At 42.0% G+C, this 27,835-nt stretch overlaps 1 protein-coding gene across 4 annotated transcripts in view; it reads left to right on the forward strand.

Annotated features, from left to right (window-relative positions):
• Positions 1–27,835, forward strand: part of ROBO1 (roundabout guidance receptor 1) — a 1,387,368-nt gene that overhangs the window by 1,190,819 nt on the left and 168,714 nt on the right. For all 4 annotated transcript variants that reach the window (XM_073584451.1, XM_073584454.1, XM_073584452.1 and 1 more), the window contains one exon: positions 9,285–9,442. In XM_073584451.1, coding sequence (XP_073440552.1) covers positions 9,285–9,442 — 158 coding nt within the window. The remainder of the gene's footprint in view (positions 1–9,284; positions 9,443–27,835) is intronic.

Consider the following 27,835-nt stretch of genomic DNA (forward strand, 5'->3'; position numbering starts at 1 on the left):
CCTAGGAAAGCTCACCAGGAAGTCAGTGCATGAAAAACAAGAGATGAGCATAGAATACAGACTACTAAGCTAGTAGTGAGAAAAAAATGGATAATTGGCAAATTGAATGTATAAATTCCATTCAGCTGTACAAAAAGCAGATCACAGGGTCTTCTATTGCTAAAATTTCCTGTAATCTGTATGGTAATCTAGCAATTAGTCTTTAATGTCGCTACAGCCTCACCACAGGGAAAGTTAACAGGATTGTCCTGCTTTAGGCTACGAGTCTGCAGTCTCTCTATGTGACTGCAGACTTGTGAATCCTCACATTGTGTGCAATGCGCACGGTGAAGAGTTTCAGGTGCCAGGAGTATGCAATTTTCATACATGCAGTCACATGCTAACTAGACTTGTGCGACCTCTCACAATGCAAGTACATTGAGCGAGGCCAGAAACGTCTAGTAGGAGGCTGAAAGTATGCAAATCTCATACATGCTGTCATGTGCTTGCGCCAGCACTGGAAAATCCTGTCATATGATTGCTCTGTCCCAGGGCAGGCAGCAGTGCTTGCGATGTGAGGATTTACAAGTCATGGAGTTACTGCACACTGGTAGCCTGAGGCTGGAGAACCCCTTTAAACATTACAGTGTTTGAGTAGGAAGCAATGGTCTGTCCATGTAATGTATGAACATGCTTGGTCCTCCTTAGTCCATGCTAGCTAATTGATGAGGATATTAAAGAAGGGATTTACATATTACATTACATAATACTGTATTTGAATTTTATTCATTTTTTATTTTCATTTTTTTTTTAAGCCCCATGCTATGTCAGTATGACAGAAGAAGAAAATGACTGCACAAACGGCAGCTCGGGCCTTGGGTCATTGACTGTGATATACATTTTCTGTTATTGATTTTGTCAGATTGTGTGAAATGTGCAAATAATTACATAGCAGACAATGGAACAAATCTCATCTCCTTTCCCAAGGAGGAATGACAATATATATCCTATGTAAAAAGAAGACATTACGTCCAGTGAAAATGCCTTCACCATGTAGCTCCTGCCGTCTGCACTTTACCCCTAATTAATTAATGTTTGCAGGAGGCAGAGTATAGTATTATAAAATCATATGCATTGCTCCAGTCTAATCCAGTCCAGGAACAAGTCATATAGAAAGTCCACAGAAGAAGCAAATCAGGACGTTACTACAGTGAATATTTTTAAGAAAACTTGTTGCAAAAATATGATTAAAAAGTAACATTAAATACAATTTCAGTGCTAATGAGTGTAGAATACTAAATAAATATATATTTGCTTATATATATGTATATATATAATATTATATTAACATATAATATTATTATATGTAACCCTTGTTAATTGCATGAAATTTATCTTAGAAAATATATATTAGAATTACGGTATTATTCTTAATTTCATAGCACTTACAATACAAGACAAGCTACAAAACAATGTGACTATAATTATTAGTTAATAGTAGAAAGCCTCTTAATTATAACACCATTGATAAACTATTGAGAGGCAGCCAAAAAGATCATCTCTTGCTCCGGTAGACCATGCAAATCTAAGTATTACACACACACGCCATTGATTTCAGTGACCACCATGTATTACTACATTATTTTTATGCTCATCTAAAAAAAATAGCATTATGCAAAATTATGCAAAGGAGGTAGTCTGCTTTTGTATCGGTGAGCTATTCTTAGCATAGATCATCAATATAATATCAGTAGGGGTCCGACACTGCTCACCACAACTGACCAGCCATTATCACCTCCAGTGGCAGCTGGATATTATCAGTGTACATAGCAGAACATCACCGTACACTGTCTAGTGGCCACTGCCGGTACTGCAGCTGAGATTCTGTTCCCTTCAATTGGAACAAAAAGAAAAAGAACTGCAGCGTGTATACTGAGAAAAGTTAAAATTCCAGTTTAATTCAAAACATCTTTAAAAGAAAATCCATTTCTTAGTACTGCACATAATGGATGGAATCCCCGGTATGACCAACGCGTTTCCACCAATACAGACCTTAGTCATCTTAGTTCAATTGGAACGGATTTGCCGTAGCTGTCAACGTTCACTAAACAGTGTGCTGGAGAAGTGGTGTTCTGCTCCATACCCTTCTTACAGCGGATGCCACTAGAGGTGACAATATCTGGTTAGTGGGGATTCTGGAAATTGGATCAACACCCATCTTATATTGATATCCTAGCTATAAAATAGAAAAACAAAAAAGAGGCGCCCCCTGTGTAAAAATGCAAGATATTATGGGAGGTGATAGGATATGAACCATGCATCTGGTGAGTGTTGTGTGGCACAACTCTGATTTGCGTTCAGAAGCAAACACTGGAAAGCTGCTGCTTTGGCCTCTGAGCTCACACCCACCCAGATGGAGAGGGAAATACAAGGTATTGGATAAGGATTGGCTGTGGTGGATCAATTCCTTCTTCAAGTATACATTATACATGAAGGAGTGGATCCCATTCTGAAGCGCATTGTTTTTAATTTGTGTTTTTTTCAATATCTAAGAAGTATCATTTCTCCTTGCAGAGAATGACATGCTAAGCATGTCGAGGTGAGGAGACTTAAAGCCGCAATGTTCCTCTGGGAAATATGCTAATTATGAAAATTGTCTCTTCAGAGAGGAAGAGGACTAGAACTCTAGTGCCACCTATTGGAGGTAGCAATCCTAAAGGTCAATGTTGACCCTTTAACGAGCCTAGTTACATGACTTAGGATAAAAGCCAATCTAGAATCTCCATTTGCAGACACTGTTTTTCGGGGTACTGCCCCTCATCAGTGCAAAGTGGGAGATCTGGTTTGGCTGTGAGAGAGGCGTTTGACCGATATCCAAGAAGTATCATGTCTCCTTGCGGAGAATGACATGCTAAGCATGTCGAGGTGAGGAGACTTAAAGCCGCAATGCTCCTCTGCGAAATATGCTAATTATGCAAATTGTCTCTTCAGAGAGGAAGAGGACTAGAACTGTCTGAAGAGACAATTTGCATAATTTTCAATATCTGTGACATCCTTGGCAGTGCCCAGACACCACAACCAATCCTTCTCCAGTACCTTGTATCTTTAGAATAGGTCATCAATATAAACGTAGTGGACAACCTCTTTAAAGGGAATCTGTCACGGTTTTTTGGCCTATCAATTAAAAATATCATCTAATACAGTGTGAGGTATACATTCCCCAACTACTTGTGAAACCCCATGAATTCCCAATAAAAACCTTTTATATTGCTCCCGCACGGTATGGTAATATCCTCAATCCGGTCTAATGGGCGTTGGTTTTGGTCCCTCGCTCCACCCCAAATTGATGTGCTGTACGCATTCCGTTCTGTGAATAGCGTTGTCCGCACACAGGTCCCGCGCGTGCGCATACAAACTGCATACCGCGCGTGTGCAGTATGCTTTGCCCAAATAGGGGCAAAGCCGAAAAGCATTCATGCACATGCGCCGGTGAACTATGTCCCGTAACACAGCAAAATACTTCCGGGACATAGTAAATCCGGCGCATGCGCACAAATGCTTTTCGGCTTTGCCTGCAGTTGGGCAAAGCATACAGCGCACACGCGGGACCTGTACGCGGACAATGCTGTTCACAGAACGGAATGTGTACAGCATGCCGATTTAGGGTGGAGAGAGGGACCAAAACCAACACCCATCAGACCGGACCGAGGATATTACCATACCGTGCGGGGGCAATATAAAAGGTTTTTATGGGGGATTCATGGGGAGTCAGGGGGTTTCACAAGTAGTTGAGGAATGTATACCTCACACTCTATTAGATGATATTTTTAGTTGATAGGCCAAAAAACTGGTGACAGATTCCCTTTAAGAACATTCTGTGCTCTATAAATTCTACCCAATTTTCTTAGATTGGAGGCCATCATTTGCTAAGGATCCACCATGACAACCCCTAGATTTCAGATACACTCAAGAAAACAACTTGGTACAAATTTCACCTATTTTTGCTATCTAAATGTCCTGCTCTACTTTATGTAGCACAAATTGTCTAAACTGGAATTTCTATGTCCAAATCTCCAAGACATGTATGCATTACCAAATACCAGAACATTATATTTACCTGGGTTACAGGCATTGTGAGTGTCATGTCTTGTCCACTGTATATTGTCAATGATTCCTTGAATGCTCTGTCTAATATCCTGCCACCATCCTCCGTTTAGTAACCCTCTCACATGGTTATACCATTATCAATCTCAAATTTTTACTCGCTGTCAACTTATTTGCTAACATTCATTAACCTGATGGTCACATTTTCCATTGATGATGTCCCGGTGATGGATTGTCCATCCAGATCGCCGGCCACAATAAGACTGTACTAGAGTCTCTTCATTTGTTCTCCAAGGCGCCTGCTATGGAGCTTGTTGGGCGAGGACAGAGAGGTTCATTTTTGCTTTATCCGATTTGCACTGGACAGGAGAAGAAATGTAAAAAATTGTTGCATAATAATGTTGCATTGTTTTTCCGGTTTCTGAATTATAGAGGATGCCGTGAAGTATTTTGTTTATTGATTGTTTATGAACATGTTGCACTCTTGGTTTGGAGCTTTGTTGCTATAGCGACGAACAAACAAGTTTATAAAGCTCCCGAAGGGTCACATCTAAAACTCGACATCCTGGTTTTATTTTTTATTTTAAAATGAAAAGAGTGTAGGAATGAAAGTACAAGATATTGTTTACTGCAGGAAATGTGATGCTACTTTCTTCACATTGGCATATGGAAACATTATTACGTTTTTAAATTTGCTGTTTTTATGAAGTGCCATTGATGTTGGCATTTTTCGAATTTTGCCTTCATTTGGAGAAATAAATCCGATGTAGTGAGCCATTTAGCAGTGCACTACATCAGCTCCGTGTCGTCCGATCGCTTACAGTCCTGTTCATTGAGGTCTACATAGATGCATTAATCAGCTGATGGAGCATTTTTTACTATTTTTCTGTCTTTCATAGACCGTAGTGGATCATAAGTGCCCAAATAGCCATACTTCCAGGAATCGCATTTCTTTTTAATTAACCTTACAATATACCCTAAAGGGGTTGTCTCATGACGGACATTGGATGTGACAGATCCATGTCGGTTTGGTCCAGGTCAGACCTCTATGACTTCCACTGATTACTAGAAGTGTCAGCAGAACTTGGAAAGCTCTGTGTCACGTTATCTCTTAATGACACCATTTGGATGTTTTCGGAGGTCACTAGATCGACTCATAAGTCAATACTGCTTTATTGTAGCAATAGGCAGAGGTCACAGCAGTCGGACCTCCACCAATCACACCATAATAGCATGTTCTAGCAATGCCACTAATGAGACAACCCGTCCCTTTTCCTATAAAAGAAATTGATGAATCAGAGTCATTTTATGTGTTATTGAATGTGTTTAGGGGTTTATTACACTGTTTTATGTCTAGCTGATCATGTTTGCCAATCTTCTGTTGGCAGGTAGACCATGCTTCCGATGTTCATAGAAAAATCTATGATAAATCGCTTAGTCCCAGTAACGCAGATCTTATTTACCCAGGACAATAAGCTGCAGAGAACAATGTTCTTTTGTAAAAGGAAAAAGATCATTTCACCCTACGAACAAACGTTTTGATAATACAATGTTTGGCAGCCTGTTTATGCTAAAATAAGCATTGCTTACAACTCAAAGGCCTTCGATTCATCAAGACTGGCAGCTTGATTGCCGGTCTTGATGAGGGGCCGTGGAGGAGTCAAACTCTTCTGATTCATCATAGGCGCCTAACAAGTGCGCCTCTCCAGAAATCTTAGTCCAATCATTAAGTGGTGTAAGATTTGTGGTGTAAGGTATGCCATTTTGTCTCGAATTAGACGAGTTATGACGTCAGTCCCCCCAACACCCTACCCGGCCTCTCCCGTCTCTTCCATTTTAACAGAGCTGGTAGAAACATCAAAAGTCATAAAATTTTTGAGCATCTGTTCTTTTTGTGACTTTTAAAAGAAATTTACATAATCGCTTTGATGAATTGGGGTCAAAGTTCTTTGTACCTACTTTATAAAGTAACTTCCATGGAAGACAATGGAGAATTGCTCTCGCTGTTTGCAAAAAAAAAAAAAAAAGAAAACTTAAAAATAGGAGTTAATTTATATTTTCAACCGCACATTTCCTGTTGTCTTGCTTGACTTTTTTCTATCAGGCTACTTTTATAAATGTGCCTGCTTGCTGCATGTCAAACAAGTATAATAATGTGAATCAAAACGGCAGCGTGCTTCCTGCAGGAGCGAAGTCTGTACAGATAATTGAATACATTTGTTTCTGGTTAGGAGTATGTGTCTCCAAGGCAAATTGGCATTTTCTTTTTGTGAGACAACAGACAGTCATTAAGTGAGTTTTGATTCTATATGTAGATACAGTAGTTATTTTCTTTCTTTAGCTTGGAATACTAGGCTAAGATTATGAATTCCATTTTTCTTTTTTAATGTGCTTTTGACATTTCATTGTAGGCTTCATTCATATATAAATATGCTTGTGCCTTTCTTGTTCTCTACTCTGTACTTTAGATTCTCCCTAAGCCTAAAATTTAAATAGCTGCCCCGGATGATCCAAACCTCAGTTTGTTTTTTTTCCAGTTAGTTAAAGTGATTTTCATAGTATAAATAAAAGTAGGGCAAATGTTCCGCCATCATTTAAATAGACTTTCTCCTGCAAAAATAAATGATACGAACTTGAAAACTGCAGAAAATGTAATCGAAACATGATTTTTTTTTTTTGGGATGGATCTTGTCAGGAGATTTAGGATCACCAGTGTGACGCTGAGTCACTGCTCATGGAAAAGTCGTGAGGGGTCCGAGGTCAAAAGTCAGGAGGGTACGCCAAAGAGATAAGATAAACATATGGTCAAGAGAAAGTCTGGTAACTGCAGTCAAAAAGATAAAAGGGGTAAGGCAAAAGAGTAGTCAAGGGCTAATCCAAAGTTGGGCAAAAAAATATCAGAATATACAATCTCAGATCATGGAACTAACACACTTCTGACAGCTCAGCATGCCCCTAACCTATAAAGCGGCTGAGCTGTCACTCTCAGCTTGGTGGAATCATTACAATACCTCTTCTTCAAGTGAGTGGCCACCAGATCCCCAGGTTTCCCAGGAAACCTAAAATGGAAGGCCCTGACCAAGCGATCGGTTTGTCACAGCTCGGGCTGGAACCCAGGACCTCTCCTCTGGTTTGTATCCTTTCGAATGAATTTCCTATAATTGTTGATGAATCCTAGAAAACATTGCAATGCTTTCATGTCACTAGATTGGACCCAATCTGTTATGGCTTGCACTTCCCCAAGGTCCATTTTAAATCCACCAGCCAAATAAAATGAACCCCAAGAATGAAATTTCCTGAACACAAAATACATTTCTCAGATTTAGCAAACAAAGAATTCTCCCTCAACCTTTGTAATATTACACGGACATGTTCTAAGTAAGAATCCAAATCAGGTGGAAAAATTAAGAGAATATCAATATCAATCACAACAAATCTCCCAATGCAATTCAAAAAAATATTCATAAAGTTTTGAAATACAGCAGGGGTATTGGATAACCAAACTATCATGACATAATGGCATGGCATGATTTTCGAATAGACCCTCGGATGTTAAAAACGCTGGTTTCCATGCGGTTTGATGCACTATTAAATTATAAGCCCCTTCGAAGGTCAAGTTTAGAAAACCATTTATCTCCCATAAGCTGATTATACGAGAAATAGTTTGGGGATGAGTGGATTTGGGTAAGTTTTCTTAACCGTCATTTTGTTCAGTTCTTGGAAATCAAGGCAAGGACGGAGACCACCATCTTTCTTTTTTGCAAAGAAAAATCCAGCAGCTGCAAGGGAGGAGGAGGGACGGATATGACCCTTCCGTAAACTTGTGTTTACATTTTTTACATGTTGATTTTGATGCAGACTTACATGAGAATTTCATGTAGAAATTATGCCGATTTTACCCTTAGGAATTTCACGATATTTTTGTTTGATATATATCTATTTTTGCAAAGTAGGACACTTTCTAGAGTGAACTTTTTTTTTTCTTTAAAGTCGCTAAGGAGTATTTTGTTTTCTGTACTTGAAGCTATGCATTTAATGGGCATAATAACGCTTATTACGGCTGTAGCGGTAACTGCGATCTCAGCTCTCTTGCTAATGGCATGCAGTGAAGTTTTTTGCTCAGGTAGGTTTTCCAAGTTCTCAGTCTCTTCATTAAGCTGCAGGATTGCTCCCAAATTCTTCTGTATTAGAAGTTAATTAATGAATAACACAACGGAAGTTGTCAGCAATTTCGAGGAATGAAATATGAAGCACAACCTGAGCATATTTTGGCAGCGGCTGTTGACTTCAGTATTTTCTGTATAATATATCTTGGATGCATGTTTGGAATAATTTTATCAGTGTTCTAATTAAGCAGTTCTAGAAAGATCCATTCTGTGTTTTGCTTCAAGGTGATCTTGGGGTGCAGATTATCATATAAACCATCAGTATTTACATCTTTAGTTTAAATATTAACTCGTTACAGTACCAATTATTTGCAATGCATTGTCCACAGTTTCATCACCGAATGGGACCTAACGGATCACTTAGTTCCTTTTTTGAGACCTGAGAATAGTTTAGATGAGAATAATCTGGGTAAATATGGACAGCACTTACAAATTTCATGGAGGTCAACTCTGAGCCACCCAGAGATCCAAGACCTGAATGTTGATTATTGAGTCATCCAGAGGTATATTCAATATTGGAAAGGTAATGGCTCGTGTAGATGCCATTGATCTCAGTTAGGAAAAGAAAGGTCGTAGCACGTGGTGACCTTTATGTACAGTAGTCATGACCATACTCTACTTTTCCTGTTCCATGATCTATTATTGTACTCCTTTCATGCAGACCACCAATGTCTCTAATTAGAGACTGCAATAAAATTTTAATTCTCCATTTACAAGTTCCATTTTTTACGAGGTTCTAAATACAGATTTACGAACTACCGTAGTTTTTTGCTGCAGGTATAAAGTTTGAGGATGATACGAAAAATCAGAGAAAATGAGGATATGTACAGATATACAAATATGGGATCTGTTTAGAAGGTTTTCTTACTGGTGGTCTTTCCTTTAAAAGTACAGTGTTTAATTATCATAGTGAGTATCAGACACCCTTTAGGATCCCAATATCACCAATAGTTTCTTTTCAGCTTCTCGGATGAAAGGTATAATGTATTTATTTATTACTTCATTAACATGATCATATTTATCTTTTTTTCACAGTTCTTAGAGATGACTTCAGACAAAACCCTTCAGATGTCATGGTGGCAGTTGGAGAACCTGCTGTGATGGAATGCCAACCACCCCGAGGTCACCCAGAGCCCACGATATCGTGGAAAAAGGATGGGACCCCGATAGATGATAAAGATGAACGAATTACGGTGAGAAGTGTGGAGGGTTCCTTGTTTTTTTTATAGTAATGGAATTTTTATAAAGAATAAATTTATCAATACAAGCAACAGGATACAATGCAATATCCCACAGCAAACTTTAAAATGTCAACATGAAATATGTTGTTTCAACTTATTACCTATTTTCTTCCTCAAGAACGGATGGGGCTTTAAAGTGCCCCATTTGCAATGAAGGCCACTGCTCCATTCATTGCTTTTAGCACTGCCAGAGTTCCTGCACTCGGCTATCATTAGCTGTCTGATAAAGAATTAATCGAGCGGTAAGGTGCATCCACCTCCCTCACTCCATTCAAAAAGGCTCCTCCTAGTCCCATTCTTGTGACCAGTCAGATTCCCAGAAGAGGATAGGCAATAACTTGCTGATATGGGGAAACCCTTTGAGGCCACTTCCAAATGCAAATAAACTCATTATAAGGAACCTTTTAAAATAATAAGTTCACTAATGATCACTTTGTGCCTTGTTCTACCCCTGGTCCACATCTGAATTATTGTGTGTATGTGAATTATTGTCCATGACTACTACAGTTCGGTCTGCCATAAGAGTCTCTGTGAAAGGAAGTGATGTCATTTGATTGGCAGATGATATAGAAATCATTCCACCATAGCAAATGTTCTAATTGCCCCCCACCCCAGTCAGTTTTATTGGCATCAACCAGCTCCCCATTTAGTTTGGATGGCCTTCACCGGCCCCCATTTTGTATGATAGGCCCCACCAGCCTCCAGACCCCTAAAAGACCTCCATTCAGTATGATTGGCTTCCACAAGCCTTCTGTACTGTTTGATTGCCCCCACCAGCCCCCATTCAGTATGATTGCTCTTCACTAGCCTCCAATTCAGTTTGATTGGCTAATACAAGCCCTCCATTCAGTAAGATTGACTCCCAGTCTTTCATTCAGAATGATTGACCCCACTAGCCCTCCTTTCAGTATGATTGGCCTCCATCGCCCCCCCATTCTGTATGACTGGCCCCTACAAGCCCTCCATTCATTAGGATTGGCTTCCAAAAGTCTTCCATTCAGTATAATTGCCCCCAACAGCCTCCAATTAAGTTTTATTGGCCCCTACAAGCCCTCCATTCAGTATGAATGGCTTGCAAAAGCAAATCATTTTGAATGATTGCCCCTTGTTCAGTATGATTGGCCCCAACTGGCTCCCCAGTCAGTATGATTGTCCGATACAAGCTTTCCATTCAGTTTTCATGGCTTCCACAAGCCTTCAATACAATATGATTGGCCTCAATTGGTCCCCCATTCAGTATGATTGCCCCCCCATTCAGTATAATTGACCGTCACAAGCCCTCCATTTGGTATGATTGCCCCCCCAGCTTCCCATTCATTGTAACTGCCCCCATAATTACTGACATTATAAAAAAACACACAAAAAACAGGGAGCCTTTGGCTCCAAGATCAACCACTCTATTCAATGATATCCATGTCCTGGGGATGCACATACTGCTGAAATTGTGATTACAGGAGGGAGGAGAGGGAGGCCCCAACTCATGGGCCCCATAGTGGTCGCTTGGGCTGCTGCTATGAATGGTAGGTCACTGCTGTCATGACTGCTGTTGCATTTGCCAGTTATAATCAATGTACAGGGTGAAAAAAAACAAAAACCCAAGACATTGTTTAGTGGCCCACGGGCCGGATACTGTGTCTCATCTTAGACTTATTTTCCTATTAAAGAGAATTTGGCACCAGGTTTCTGACAATAGCATAAAGTAGGGAAAGGGACCCCAATTCCAGAAGTATGGCACTTACTGTGCTATTTTTTTGTAGTTTTGATAAATTACTGTTTTAGTCTTTCTTATTCATACGTTCAGTGCAAACCTGCCCCCCCACCATTGATTGACAGCTTTCTGCCTATGAGTTGTTAAAGAGAAAGCTGGCAATCAATAGCAGGGACAGGGTAGATAGAGCTCATCACTGAGGGGACTAGCAGAGCTGCAGTTAAAATAGTAATTGTATCAATCTACAGCAAGAAGCCCAGTAAGTGATGCATTGCTGGAATCTGTGTCTCTGCCTTTATTTTTCCCATACTGAGAAGCATAAACTTAGTGACAGCTTCCCTTTAAGACTTGTGTATCTTCAAATTACCAATAATTGTATTTGAAATTTGGTTTTAAATTTCTTTGAGAAGCAGAAACAGACACCCCGGACACATTTAAATGTATCGCTGTGCGAGACTGCTATTCATTTTATGTATTTCCTTGTGGTTTGACAAATTGTATGGCATCTTAATATAATTTATCCTGTCTTGGTAACAAATGGACTCCTCACTGCGTAGGACTTCTTACCAAATTTAAAGAGACAGTCCATCAATCAGCATTTACATTGAATGAGCAATGTGACTTTCTTGCCAGAATTAGGTGAAAAAGTAGCAAGAATTTTTCTGGAGAATAGAAGTAATTCTTCCTTGGGTGGGGGGGGGGGGTGTATATTCCCTATTTTGGTGCAATATTTTTTTCTCTCCCCAACTATATTTCAGTCCAAACTTGATGCAACGACATCGAACTATGTGTAACTCGGCTGTTTGTTGATAACTATTTTTGATTATACTAAATCAGTGTAACAAGATGTTAATCCATATGCTTAGGAAGCAGCAAAATCTAATACTGGGCTTTTTTCCCCGCTTATGCCATCTGTTCTAGAATTAGGAACGGCATTATTCTGTTCTGCTGATCAAGGACAAGTGACTGATTTGTAGTGTCTCAATCATTTTAATTAAAATATGTGCAGGTTTGGGGAATCCTGGGACATTTATTACAGTATATGTCGTAGCCGGAGACACGCCATTTCATGTGTAGCGTTACTGTACTTAGGGAAATTACAGTTCTACAGTTCCGAAGTGAACGTGGAATGCGTGCTATTTTGTAGGATTGCAGGTTTTATTGGATGATTGGAGCATTTTATTGTGGATTACTTTGCTGCCGGATGACCTGATTACGCTAAAAACTGCAGGGTCTATTACCATAGAGGTCATTGATCCTTATGGCAGCAGAGAAAGCGCAACATGCTAAGCACAAAATCGAAGGCGACACAATATTATTATACCTTAATCTCAATCATCTCAATGTAAAAAGCCCATTAAACCAGATTTAACTTTATCTGCTCTGTGCAACGATATTACCAAATATTCTGAAATATCAGATTAGAACTTGTTCCTTATTCTTGTTGACTAGTGATGAGCGAATCTGCCAAAACTTGAATTTAGCACACTCTATGCGGAAATTACTTTTGCACTGAATTTATTTGATGGGAATTGAATAGTGATGGGTGAACCCATGGATGTTTGGATACGGCGGGTTTGGCCAAACATTTTTAGAAAGTTCTCTTTGGGTACCAGAAATCGAACCCTATCCCGGACCCCATTCAAATAAATGGGGGGGGGGCGAACATTTGCTGTTTCCCACGCTGTCATCTGTGTGACTGAATGAGAAACAACGGTTCTGATCGGCAGTAAGTTCATTATCGCCGGTCATAGCTCTTTGGTTGCCATGCTGTCATACAGATGATGGTGTGTGAGACAGCAGCTGTGACAAGTGGTAAAAAGGTTACAACTGTCACAGGTGTCGGCTGATGAAAGTACTGCTCTCATCATTGTACGCCTCTTCTTGTTGATAGCAGCGAGAGCTGGCATGCAGTGATGATAGTACTCATCAGCCGACGCCTGTGTAATAAATAAAATTAAAAAATGACATGCGGTCCCTCTATTTTTGCTAATCAGCGCAGGCGAAACTGACAGCTGCGGGCTGCTGCCCTTAGCTGTCAGCATTTTCTTGGCTGGTTATCAAAAATAGAGGGGTCCCACGCCGTTTTCTTTAATTATTTAAATAAATGATTTAAAAAAAAAAAAACAGAATGCAGTCACACCCATTTTTGACAACCAGCCAAGCTAAAGCAGGCAGCTGGTGACTGGTCTTCTTAGACTGGGTATTAAGATAACATCAGGGAACCTCTGCCATGTTTGACTGTAGGGACCGTGTTCTTTTCTTTGAATGCCTCTTTTTTCTCCTGTAAACTCTATGTTGATGCCTTTGCCCAAAAAGCTCTACTTTTGTCTCATCTGACCAGAGAACATTCTTCCAAAATGTTTTAGGCTTTTTCAGGTAAGTTTTGGCAAACTCCAGCCTGGCTTTTTTATGTCTCAGGGTAAGAAGTGGGGTTGTCATGATCTGAAGTGATCTGACAGTTTTAAATCACTGGGTGAACTTTTTTTTTCTTTGGAAAGTTCCAAGGTGTCTTGACTGTCCCCGGTGGTGGTTTTGATATTGCACTTTAGGTTTTGTGCACTTAATCATGTATCAGGTGTTACACCCTATAAAGGTGTGCTAGATGTGTGCAATCACTGCCTGTGATATTGTGAGTTTGTGTTCACTCTGTTTTTGGAGAGCCTGGAGGAAGGATGGAGCTGGTGAGGAGTCCTGCGCAGCTTAGCCAGGGGGGATGTGTTTCAGCTATGGTGTCTGGACGAAGGGCTGGCATGGCGTGGTGGAGTCGCAGTGAAGGTGTCAGCGGGAAGTGTCTGCATGGGCTGGTGGAGTGGCGACTATGGAGAGTGGCACTCACCATGTGGGACTTGGCCGCTGAGCTGGACTCAAGCATGCTCGACTTCGTGTCAGCAGCTGAACTCATCCTTGGGACTCTGGTTCTAAGCAGCTGCAACTGGTGTTGGACTCTGCTCCAAGGCTGCACTAAGGTGAAGGGTCCTGTTATGGTGATGGATCCAGGTGGAGGAGAAGATGCACTCAGGTGGAGGGCTCTGTTGCTAGGAGCGCACACAACAGAGCAAAGCTAAGTGGTGTTTCCCCTGTATTGTCTCTTTCCTCATGTGTGTTATTAGTGCAGTGGTGGGATTAGTTTCCGCACCGACCTATTCCCTAGTGAGGGTTTAGGGTCAGGGCGAGCTAGGGCGTTGAGGTACGCGTGCGGCGCCCGGTGCGAAACTGGCATAGGGAACGTTAGGAGTGCAGGGACACTGGCTCAGGGGAGCTCAGGAGGTCTCCAATTCCCTTTTCCCTATTGCAGGGCCCACCATTGTTAAAGTTACCCAGGTTCCCCCCTTTATTATTTAAATGCGCCTTACTGGAGGCGGTGTTTCCAGATATTGTGTGTATAACGTGTAATACCTAAATTCGCCAGGTGGAGGCGGCGTATCCACCTGCACGTTTTTATTATTTAAATGCGCCCCACTGGAGGCGGTGTATCCAGGGTCACGTGTGTTATGGGTTCGCCTTTCGGCATCATCTGCGTCCTGACACACGTGACCATGACTTTATCACAGGCCATACAGTTTTTTTTTCTGGTGCGCTTTGGCCATGTGGAGACCGCTGAGTTATTGCTGCCGGGCCTCACTGAGGTGAGTGGGGAGCGGCAAGGTGTTTAGAGCCGCTGCAGCAGCAGTTATCACGGTCTGGGGCCTCTGCTCAGATAACCAGAGAAAAAAAAAAAATGGCGGCTTTGGCAAATTGCGGGTCTGGCAAAAGCCCCTGGAGTCGCTGCTGGGGAGCGGGACTTGCTCATGCACGTGGGCGTACCCAGGCAGGTGGGAGGAATGGTGCCCCACGGAGCTGCTTGGTGTTCCCCGAGGTGAAGGGGTGCGTTCCAGTGATGAGCAGACTGATGTAGAGTCCGCGGGGTTTACGCCAAATCTTCAAATACCACCGTAGAAGCCGCCCCTCCTGGCCGTGTGGAGGCGGCCAGTGAGTGTATATTTCCTCCATATGCGTTCCTTCTCCTCCTGGTGTGAGCAGCTGGTGTGCTGCGGGGGAGTAGGGACAGATCTCAACCCTCGCCATTAAACCAACCCTGGGGGGCGCAGACCTCATGGTGAAGAGGGTTGGAGGGTGGTGATCCCTTGGTGAATAGTGGGGGTGTGAGTGTGGTAACACAGGGGGACGCCTTTGTTGTCAAGTCCAGAGTGAGTTCACCAAAAAAAAAATGACAAATGTATGTGTGCAATAAACGTTCAGGTCCGGACCTGTGTGTGAACGAGCATGTATGGGTCCCACCAAAAAACATCTTGGAAATGTGTTGTGGAGTCTGATCAGCTCTTAGCATACATACACATACATAATCTCGTTCCCCAGGTCGGCGCTGTGGAGATGAGTGGTGCCTCCAAAATGAACTTTATTACCAATACCTGCGGTGCGTTTGTCATAAACCTGAAGTGTCAGGTAATGGTGGGGTGAACTCAGGGTCTGGGCGTCCCCGCTGTAGGTGTTTCCCTAATGAGGGGTGGTCTTGAGGGTCCAGAGGCCCCTCATTAAGGAGGGGGTACTGTCATGATCTGAAGTGATCTGACAGTTTTAAATCACTGGGTGAACTTTTTTTACTTTGGAAAGTTCCAAGGTGTCTTGACTGTCCCCGGTGGTGGTTTTGATATTGCACTTTAGGTTTTGTGCACTTAATCATGTATCAGGTGTTACACCCTATAAAGGTGTGCTAGAGGTGTGCAATCACTGCCTGTGATATTGTGAGTTTGTGTTCACTCTGTTTTTGGAGAGCCTGGAGGAAGGATGGAGCTGGTGAGGAGTCCTGCGCAGCTTAGCCAGGGGGGATGTGTTTCAGCTTTGGTGTCTGGACGAAGGGCTGGCATGGCGTGGTGGAGTCGCAGTGATGGTGTCAGCGGGAAGTGTCTGCATGGGCTGGTGGAGTGGCGACTATGGAGAGTGGCACTCACCATGTGGGACTTGGCCGCTGAGCTGGACTCAAGCATGCTCGACTTCGTGTCAGCAGCTGAACTCATCCTTGGGACTCTGGTTCTAAGCAGCTGCAACTGGTGTTGGACTCTGCTCCAAGGCTGCACTAAGGTGAAGGGTCCTGTTATGGTGATGGATCCAGGTGGAGGAGAAGATGCACTCAGGTGGAGGGCTCTGTTGCTAGGAGCACACGCAACAGAGCAAAGCTAAGTGGTGTTTCCCCTGTATTGTCTCTTTCCTCATGTGTGTTATTAGTGCAGTGGTGGGATTAGTTTCCGCACCGACCTATTCCCTAGTGAGGGTTTAGGGTCAGGGCGAGCTAGGGCGTTGAGGTACGCGTGCGGCGCCCGGTGCGAAACTGGCATAGGGAACGTTAGGAGTGCAGGGACACTGGCTCAGGGGAGCTCAGGAGGTCTCCAATTCCCTTTTCCCTATTGCAGGGCCCACCATTGTTAAAGTTACCCAGGTTCCCCCCTTTATTATTTAAATGCACCTTACTGGAGGCGGTGTTTCCAGATATTGTATGTATAACGTGTAATACCTAAATTCGCCAGGTGGAGGCGGCGTATCAACCTGCACGTTTTTATTATTTAAATGCGCCCCACTGGAGGCGGTGTATCCAGGGTCACGTGTGTTATGGGTTCGCCTTTCGGCATCATCTGCGTCCTGACACACGTGACCATGACAGGGGTCTTCCTGGGTCTCCTACCATACAGTCCCTTTTCATTCAGACGCCGACGGATAGTACGGGTTGACACTGTTGTACCCTCGGACTGCAGGGCAGCTTGAACTTGTTTGGATGTTAGTCGAGGTTCTTTATCCAACATCCGCACAATCTTGCGTTGAAATCTATTTTCAATTTTTCTTTTCCGTCCACATCTAGGGAGGTTAGCCACAGTGCCATGGGCTTTAAACTTCTTGATGACACTGCGCACGGTAGACACAGGAACACTCAGGTCTTTGGAGATGGACTTGTAGCCTTGAGATTGCTCATGCTTCCTCACAATTTGGTTTCTCAAGTCCTCAGACAGTTCTTCGGTCTTCTTTCTTTTCTCCATGCTCAATGTGGTACACACAAGGACACAGGACAGAGGTTGAGTCAACTTTAATCCATGTCAACTGGCTGCAAGTGTGATTTAGTTATTGCCAACACCTGTTAGGTGCCACAGGTAAGTTACAGGTGCTGTTAATTACACAAATTAGAGAAGCATCACATGATTTTTCGCACAGTGCCAATACTTTTGTCCACCCTCTTTTTTATGTTTGGTGTGGAATTATATCCAATTTGGCTTTAGGACAATTCTTTTTGTGTTTTTTCATTTAAGACAAATTAAATGAAGATAATAATAACAAAGAATTTGTGTTTGCAATAAGTTTCAGGAAGAAACTGAGTATTATCTGACAGAATTGCAGGGGTGTCAATACTTTTGGCCATAACTGTATATATATATATATATATATATATATATATATATATATATATATATACATATATATATATTTACTAACTCCACAGTCAAAGCTTCACTTTAAAGCACATATGAAAATCTCTCTACAAAAGGCAGAAAAATCTGCTTTTAAGCCTATAAATAAACAGAACTGTTCTATCTCATCTTTAATGTGGTTTGGTGCCTTTGCAGTAATGAGGTTAAAAAGTGTTTTTCCCACCTGCTGGAACAAAGACACAATTGAGATCAAAGGCAGACGTGTTCTGCTCAACACCTGTACCGGCTGAAGAATTTCAATGCGGGCTTATAGCGACAGCAAAATTCTCATTTTTACTCCCTGTAATCGCCTTCCATCCTTTCTGTCTGTAATCTTGTTTGACGCTGAGGGTCATATTTGTAAAGTGATAAGAAGTGGGGCAGAAATGAACAGGTTAAATAAATAAGGTAAGAGAGTAGTACTGAAACTTGGTAAGTAAACTCTGTAACATTGGCTTTGTGTGCGGAAGAAGAGCGAATATTCTGTAGTAAAGCTGCCAGTGAGATGGACGCTTAGTAAACCAAAAGGATTTTTGTACTTTGGTGGAGAATATTTCAACATTTTTAAGTAAGTACGTTAACGAGCAGTTGCCACTAAAATAAAAAAATAGTGGCAAATAAGTCCCTTAGTCATGTCAAGTATTACTTCTTTTGGTGACAGACTATAACCCAGTTTTTCCAATATTGTGGCTTGTGCACACAACCGATTTTCTCATATGAGTGCTATCCTTAGTTTTCACGCATAGCACTCGCACCTATGATATTCTACGGGGCCATGCAAGTCTATGGGTCCAGGAAAAAAGTCCAATCGCTTTTCATGGGCTGACAGAATGGTGAAGTTTTTTATTTCTCTCTTGACGTCCCAGAAAACCTGACGCCACTCTGATCAAACTCTCATCAAAGTCTGATAAGAATAATTGCACCTTTTTTTTAGATATGGAGTAATCAGTTATGGGAACCATTAATACACCCACTGTTCTCTAATATTGCCTGAGACTGTTTTCACATTGGAGGTATTTACTGAGAGGATTTCGAGACTTTATCTCCGAAGCTTCTAATGTACGCCACTTTGGCACAACTAGCCCATAGGCTCCCACTGTAAAAAAAAAAAAATAGAAATATTTGCTGATGCATTACTGCCATTCAGATGCCCAGTGTCCATAATTGTTGTCTCATAGCTATTCATGTATATAATAGAGTTGCGTAAAAAGATTCTTGTTGTCCTAGTCTGACACCCAGTCCGGTTTTCTGTAGAAGCCAAGACAGTTTTAATTTCTGTGGCTGGCATGGTTTGCCCAGCAACCTCGTACACTTACTAGGCCCTGCAACATCATGAGATGATAGCACGATTCATATGACAACATTGAATGATTTTGTGAGGCTCCGTAAGAGTAAGAAGTGCCCAGGATGCTGGGCTGAGGATGCCGATCACAGAGTGGATTGCCCTTGTCCAGCTGCCACGATGGAACTCGCTGAACATTAGACCAGTGCAGCACAAATCTTTTTGCTTAACTCTGTTATACAGGTTATAACTGTAAGTTTGGTTTGATCTGTCCCCACCAAGAAATCAGATTTTGTGATCAGACATGCTGCATAGGAAAAGGACACTCCTTGATTAAGAGGGTGGCACACAATGGAAAGCCAATATCACATAAAGTCCTCTTTGGGCAGCAGCATGTGATTCATGTCAACTTGCATGAAGTCCTTGATAAAGAACGCCTCTCACCAGCTCTCCTATGTAAATAAAAACAGAATCTACTGTATTGAGTCTAAAAAATCTTATAAGCGTTTTGTCATTTATTTTCTTTGCTCAATTTTTGTCTTTTTCTGTTATCGAAAAGCTAGCTAAAGACCAATATGGTTGCTTTTAGAGTTTCAGAGGCCATTGTGTTTCTTATGTTTTGCAGTTCTTATAATATCCCCATAATTCTGCACTGATATAGGGAAATATTAATATTTAGAGTCTGGAGAACCTTGACAACAACCCTTTTATGTTCTGTAATACAGCAATATTGGGTGTCACCATAACCAGATTTAACCAAGGAGTGGTGAAATCAAATTTTTAGTGGCTTAAACCAAAATTCAGTCACTTTTCTGAAAGATCTTGAGCTAATATAGGACCAAAAATTGTCCCTCATTGTTTTTTTTTCTTCAACGGCCTTTGGCTCATCTCAAGCCAAGGAGACTTGATGGATGAACAATTTGTAGGAAGCCTAATCTTGTGCAATCCTAGATAAGTCCACCAGGGTCATCTCTGAGATTATTTTGATAGTATCAAGCCATCGGGTTGCTGGTCTTCTTCTTCGCCTTGTTCCTTCTATTCTTCTGACCATGATGTCATTCTCCAGTGATTGCTCTCTTTGTATGATGTGTCCAAAGAAAGCGAGTCATAGCTTGGTGATCCTTGCTTCCAGTGACATGTCTGGCTTGATTTATTCCAAAATTGATTTGTTTGTTCCTCTCGCCATCCATGGTATTGATAACATACGTTACTTTTCCAGTACCACATTCTGGAGGCGACGATTCTTCTTCTCCCTTGTTGTATGTTCATTGAGATCAGTGGGTACCATCTAATGTTTCCTTCCTTCTGTTGTGGCAGGGAAATTGAATTCTTATGCTGCTATGAGACCGACCATTAATTATAAATCTGCCTAAAGAAGCCGGTATCACCAGACAAATGACCAAAATGCTTGTTCATTGTTTGCAATGATTTTTTAGCTTGATGAAAAATCATTGTTATCTGTTGACTACATTGACCGGTGTAAACAGGATGACGTGCTGCCGAGAATAATGGGTGCATAGAACGATCTTTGTGCATGAAAGTGTCCAGTCGGCAGATCCAAACAGGTAATTAAATGACTGCCAATTAATTGCATGTATCCAATTGGCGGTCGCTTAATATCTACTTTTATAAACCCAAGATTGCTGCCAGGTTTGATGGAAACATTTTGCTCATTTGTGAAGTTTTCGTCCTGCAAGGTCTTTACGATTCACTTTTATATCTTCTTCATTATATGTGCTCATGATTCCGTACTCTTTTAATCTTACATCAAACACTTGTTATCTAGAGGAATCTCCCATAATTTGGTGCTAAAACAAATGCCCTCATAAAGTGTCTAGGAGATCATAAAGACTGCAGTCGTTTTCCTATAAACCAGTGCACTTATCGGGGGCAGAATAGAAGAGCTTTCACTGTGTGTTGTATTCCCATAGTTTTACAGTCGCTTAGTCTCCAGTTCCCTCCACACACTGGTGAAATATTTGATCTGGTCCTGTGATGTCTATCTCATGCTAATAGCTCCAGTCGCGCTTTACATCTAACGGCTTTTGAGTCGGATCACAACCTGTACAAAGCAAATATCAGCTTTAGAAGAAGCTCCGCTGCTCTTTTCAAACCCTGCTCCGCTTTCTTCCTTGCTCTAGTTTCCTGATAGCAGAATGGCTTATCTCCAGGACAAAAACTATTAGCATCTGAATAACTTTCTTTCCAGACTATCTCCGTCTAAAGTAGAAACATTTTCAGATTTTTGATCTTTGCATTTTTCAATGTTTGTGACATAGCAATAATGTGATGGATCTCTGTTCTAAAACATGAGCAAAATGTATAAAAAGCATCCTCCTAATACATAGATTTGGCACCTTCACTGTACCTGGGTTCTTGTAGTATTTGCAGCTTTTTCTAGGATGCATATGACACGCCCAAGGGGCCGTGGGATACTCGGTACCGAGCCCGTTAACTTCAATGGGAGATGTCACAGTGGCGGTGACCCGGTCCGTGGCCCCAGGCGGTCATGTAAAAGGGGTAGAATTGGATGGGGATAAAGTTTATATAGTGATTCGTGACGCCAGTTGGAGTATTCGACTGTAGTATAGCCAGCACTGCAGATGATCCCTGGGGGAGTAGATGGTGATGGCAGTGAGATGTTAAACCCTCTCCAACCAGGGCAGACCCCACAGAGATTGTGATGCAAGTAGAAGGCACGGAGTAATAAGGCAGGAGACAAGAAAAGTAACTTTATCATTTACTGTAGTTCAGGTGCAGTTCAGAGGAGATATTACAACTCTCACCAGGTTACAGTCTGCTCTGAAGAATGGGAGTTATCCTTCAATCTGCTTGTGACTCAGTGTAAGCTTCCTGCTATTCTAATCCCTTCTGGGACCAAGGCTTCCTGGAGTTTAGAACTTCCCAGTATTGCCTCTACTCACTGTGTATTTTTCCTTCAGCAACTTGCAGTTTAAATCCTTTGTGAAGCAGCTCAAGTTCCCTCTTGCACTATCCTTCACTGATCCTAGGTTATTGCAGTATTTCTGAGGGAAAACACTTTTCTGCTGGTCGTATAATCCCATGCAGTCTCTCAGTTACCACCCTGCTCTGAAAGCATGGATGGTCTAGGGGCTGGTCCCTGATGCTTCTTTTTAGCTGTACTCCTGGACAGAGCATATGTCTTAACATGGCTTCCAAGAACGTCTTTCCGGTCTTCACTGAAACAACTCAGCCCTTCCCCCTCCCAGTTAGAGTATGTCTGCAAAGCTCTCAGCTTCAGACAAGTGAGGGAGTAAGGCAAATTGTGTGTGTGTGTTGTGGTCTCTAGCAGAGAAATCATAACTCCCATTTCTCACAAAACACATACAAAACAGTACATATTCCAAAGACATACTGATAGGGAATTTAGATTGTGAGCCCCATCGGGGACAGTGATGATAATGTGTGCAAACTGTAAAACGCTGTGGAATGTTAGCGCTATATAAAAATAAAGATTATTATTATTGTTATTATATTTAACCCTTTGGTGGCGATAAAGACGCAGGGCGCCACTATAATGTGTTTGACTTGTGTTTGTGCCAAGAACTCTTTTTTTTTATGGCAATGGTCTTAACAAGATACATTTATTAATGTGTGTTTCTTTATCAAGCACAAGCATAGACCCTAATGTTGCCCTAAACTACCACATCCCTCTCATACACACATATACTAATAAAATGTGGTCCTTTATTGCACTATTAAATGACTAATTTGGGTACTCCTCCTGTTCAGCTCATTAGCAGCCATATGCAGCTGTGCATACATTGGCCATCTAATGATGCACCGATGTGCTGTGCATGTGACCGCTGCAGTCAATCACTGGCCTCAGTGGCTAAGCTGTAAATCACCAGTCCTGATTCCTGCTCAAGGCTCTCCATCTTTTTGTCTTGTAGCCGGCGTCTTCCGTTCCTGTGTGACTCAAGTTACGATGACAACCTGACGTGTATCTTTGAGGTCATCCTTATAGGCCATTTTGGGCAGCAATGCGCTGCCTGAGTATGAATTATGATATCTCCTGATATACTCAGCTCTGCTGCACTATTCCACTTTGCTACGTCAACACCTAGACAGGTCAATAAGTCCACTTTTTTGTGCAACTATCTCATCCAGGTTTCATCCGTCTCCAGCTTCCTTGTGATCCACTTCTGTACAACTTCCATGTCGTCCAATATTTACAGCCTCCGTTGTTTCTATTGGTTGGGCCAACTGCACCAACGTCATCTGTCCATGCTGCATCACAACTGCTCCTCCGGACTGATGGCTCAAAGAATCCACCTCATGGACAGTGATTGACTTTAGTGGTCCCATGCACATGTACAGCATGTCCGCTCTACTGGACAAGTGAAAGATAAATGTGGAACACTGTAGATGCAGCAAGAATATTAACAGGGGTCTTAATTTTACAACAGTATCAACTTTTAATATATTTTTTGAAGTATTGGACAGCCACCTCTTTAATGTTGCTTTCAGTTGTCACTTGAGAGGACCTATACTATTATTCTATTACCTTTTTATACTGTTGGTATATAGATGATTTTGAGCTCTGCATCAGAAAAAATGACTGACTGTGACTGGTGCCGAGAGTTTTGTGTGTTTTTTTTTGGATCGTTTGCTTCCATTCTTGTAAAACATAAATGAAGCCTATTTTCAAAATGCCTTAAATTGTTGTCTGTTTAGGGTGAATGTACGCTGTGTAAATGATGCATACAATGCAGCCGAGCGATGCTCTGTGCCCTGTTACCACACACGTGTACTGTACATAATAAAAGCCCTATATAACGAGCATAACCATCTTCCACGCTCTCATCTTCCCATTCACTCTCCTAAATGGAGCACAAATGCAACATCTGATTTTTTTTTTTATTACCAAATCGCTTCATTGTTCTCCTCAAAGAATACCTGACAACATTATTTTGTATGTAAAGGAGATCGAGGACACTAATTATTATGCGTGAGCGCCATTCAACACCAGGTATGTGTGGAAGAACTAAGCCGATGAGAAAACCAACTGTACTGATTGGTGTAAGACTGGAGTAAAATTATTAAGGCTGGCATCTGTTAGAAGAGTAGACAAGATACTCACCTTTTAATAAATATGATCAAGCTTGGGTGTCAAATCTGGAGAATGCTATCTACTTTGGCTAAGTTCAGATGTCCAATAATCATCCGTTAGAATAGATCCAGCAGGAATCGGATGGAAGAAAAGTTGTGCAGACACAACTTTTTAGTCCATTTTTTAAAAAAAATAATTTCAACTTGATCTGCTTAACACTGAAGTCTATGGACCATGGATCTGTTAAATAGACATCCGTTATCTTCTATTTGAAACTGATCCAGGCAGTAAGCAAAATACGGATCTTTTTGAAATGAAAGGAAAACTGATGGCTAATTAACAGATCCATAAACTCCAGTGTTAACCGGATACAGTTGAAATCAATTAAAAAAAAAAAAAAACGGAGAAAAAAGTGTCTGCACAATTTTTTTTTTGTCAACGGATTGCTTCTCGAACTGCTCTAAAGGATGATCACTGGACATGTGAACATTGCCTTAAGCCCCCGTCACAAGTCACAAGTTTTGTGACGCAACAGCGATCTCACCAGCGAGATTGCTGTGTGTGACACTTACCAGCGACCGGCCCCCCTGCCGAGTATCGCTGATCGTCCTGGAATGGCCAGGACATTTTTTTGATCACTGGTCTCCCGCTGGCCAGCACGCATCGCTGCGTGTGGCAGGCGGGAGACCGGCGATCAGCGAACTGGTCTGGTAACCAAGGTAAACATCGGGTTTCTAAGCGACGCGCAGTGCTTACAAATCCGATGTGTACCTTAGTTACCAACGCGCTGGTGCAGGGAGCTGGTAACCAAGGTATACATCGGGTTTCTAAGTGCCGCGCGCCGCTTAGAAACCCAATGTGTACCTTGGTTACCAGCTCCCTGCACCAGTGTGCTGGTAACTAAGGTACACAGTGGGTAACTAAGCGACGTGCGTTGCTTGTTACCCGCGTGTCGCTGTCCTGATCGCTGGTGAAGCTGCCTGTTTGACAGCTCACCAGCGATCATGTAGCGACACACCAGCGATCCTGACAAGTTCATATCGTTGTCGGGATCGCTGGTGAGTCGCTATATGTTTGACGGGGCCCTTAGACTGTAAATAGGCAGAGATTGGCTTCAATCTTTGTGATTTTTTGGCTTTAAGGAGATTGTCCACTACTTGAAATCATAGGGTGATTGTAGAATAAAACAAAATTATTGCTGCTCTACCTGACCGTCACCGCTCTTCCATACTCAATGCTTTGTATTGCTGCCAGTTTTCTGCTGGATGCTTCTCCCCCATGGGAAATCTTGTGACTTCTGAAGCTATTCACTAATCAGCCTCAGCCTTCACACCATGTCTGAGTCAGTAGACGGAACGCTTCTTACATCTCGGACCAAATGTGAAGGCTGAAGTTGATCAAAGTGGCTGACTGACTGCAGCGGTCATATAGATGTCCCCTGCCAGAAGAAGAAGTCAGCTGGGAACTGGTGGAGGACACAGTGCTTAGTGCAGAGGAGTTGTATCTGTCCTATGTTGGTTCCTTTTAGAATGTGTTTTAAAGAAGTGGACAGTGAAAAATATGCATGATTTGCCCATAAAAGTGAAACGTCACCCACTTTTTACAATTGACAAGAGGAGTACTAAGGCCTGTTTCACACTTGCTTTTTTTTGCAGCGCGTTTTTCCCGCAAAAAAACGCATTGAAAAACGCATACAACTGCTGCGTTTTTTTCAAGCATTTTTATGAGCATGCATGAAAAAAACGCAGCGTTTTTATGCGTTTGTATGCGTTTTTAGTGCGTTTTTACCGCATTTGCGTTTTTTCCAACATTAGGTGGCCCCTCACACTAACCCAAACCATGACTTTACTAACCCTAACCCTGACCCTAACCCTAACCCTGACCCTAACCCTAACCCTAACCCTTAACCAAACCATACTTAACCCTAACCCTGACCCTAACCCTTAACCAAACCATACTTAACCCTAACCCTAACCCTAACCCTGACCCTAACCCTAACCCTGACCCTAACCCTTAACCAAACCATACTTAACCCTAACCCTGACCCTAACCCTAACCCTAACCCTAACCATACTTAACCCTAACCCTGACCCTAACCCTTAACCAAACCATACTTAACCCTAACCCTGACCCTAACCCTAACCATACTTAACCCTAACCCTGACCCTAACCCTGACCCTAACCCTTAACCAAACCATACTTAACCCTAACCCTAACCCTGACCCTAACCCTAACCATACTTAACCCTAACCCTGACCCTAACCCTGACCCTAACCCAAACCCTAACCCTAACCCTGACCCTAACCCTTAACCAAACCATACTTAACCCTAACCCTGACCCTAACCCTTAACCAAACCATACTTAACCCTAACCCTGACCCTAACCCTTAACCAAACCATACTTAACCCTGACCCTAACCCTAACCCTGACCCTAACCCTTAACCAAACCATACTTAACCCTAACCCTGATCCTAACCCTAACCCTAACCCTGACCCTAACCCTTAACCAAACCATAATTAACCCTAACCATGACCCTAACCCTAACCCTGACCCTAACCCTTAACCAAACCATACTTAACCCTAACCCTGACCCTAACCCTAACCCTAAACCCCCTTAACTAACCCTAACTTTACCCAAACCCCTAAATTCCATTGTCTAAACTAATGGTAAAAAAAAAACGCATGTGCAAAAAAACGCATACATAAGCATGCCAATGCGCACATATGCTCACCATAGACTTATAATGGGTGTCTTGCTGTAAAAAAACGCATTGCGCGCGCATGCGTTTTTTTGAGGCAAATCGGACGCACAAAAAATGCAACAAGTTGCATTTTGTGCGCCCGAGCGCATACCGCAAAAAAACGCATGCGCGGTAAAACGCGTACAAACGCATGTGTATGCGCACATAAGCGCATCCCATGCAAAGTATAGGAAAAAAAAACGCATGCGCTATTTAGCGCTAAATTACCGCGAAAAAAAACGCAAATGTGAAACCAGCCTAAGACGTTGGTAGTAAAGTGATGGCAGCAAGGGCCAACCGTTGGCCTATGTCTCTGCATAGTCTCATGCTCTTGTCTGTGCATGCTCCCATTTACCAGCTGCTATTAAGACTGGGGGGCATTGAAGCTAGCACTGCAATAGAGGGGCACAGTGGTGGCAAATAATAAGTTAAAATGTGACTGGGTCTGATTTTAGGAGCCATGTGGGTGGCACTGCGGTTGTTACTGTTGTGTGAACATAATGGCTGTCACTTTCATGGTCGGATTATATCTTATCGTAGATACAAAGCCAAAGTCACAATCTAGAAATGTTCATTTTCATCATTCAGAAAATGTTCTATTCTGGCAATGGAATGGCATCACTTTGGGTAATATAATTTTATTTATTATGCATACTTTCATTTAAATCAGGGTTAAAATGCACATATTTAGTAAAAAAAAATCAAGGTTAAAGTTTTATTTTAAAAAATCCTTTTTTTAAAAAATAAATCCACATTAAAATAGGCTGAGTCTTGTTCCCAGAAAATGGATACCCTGATATCTACTGTAACATGTGTCTGTATGATCCCCATTCTGGGGATTGTATTTGGGCATTTATCAGGAAAACCGTCCCTCTGCTGCCGGACAGACTGGGGCTACCATGAAGCAGAGATTGCACAGGGCTTATGGCTAATGATTGTCCTTATATCTGATACATTGCTGAATTACTAGATGGAACATCCAATAAATATTGTCAAAAGTAGTCACCAGTGGGATTACAATAACCTCAGGGTTCATTCCGGGGAACGTGCATTAGGCTTAAAGGTGATAATGGCTGCTATTGA

The sequence above is a fragment of the Dendrobates tinctorius genome, unplaced genomic scaffold (assembly GCF_039654945.1).
Source record: "Dendrobates tinctorius isolate UK_male_01 unplaced genomic scaffold, ASM3965494v1 ptg000084l, whole genome shotgun sequence".
Taxonomy (NCBI): domain Eukaryota; kingdom Metazoa; phylum Chordata; class Amphibia; order Anura; family Dendrobatidae; genus Dendrobates; species Dendrobates tinctorius.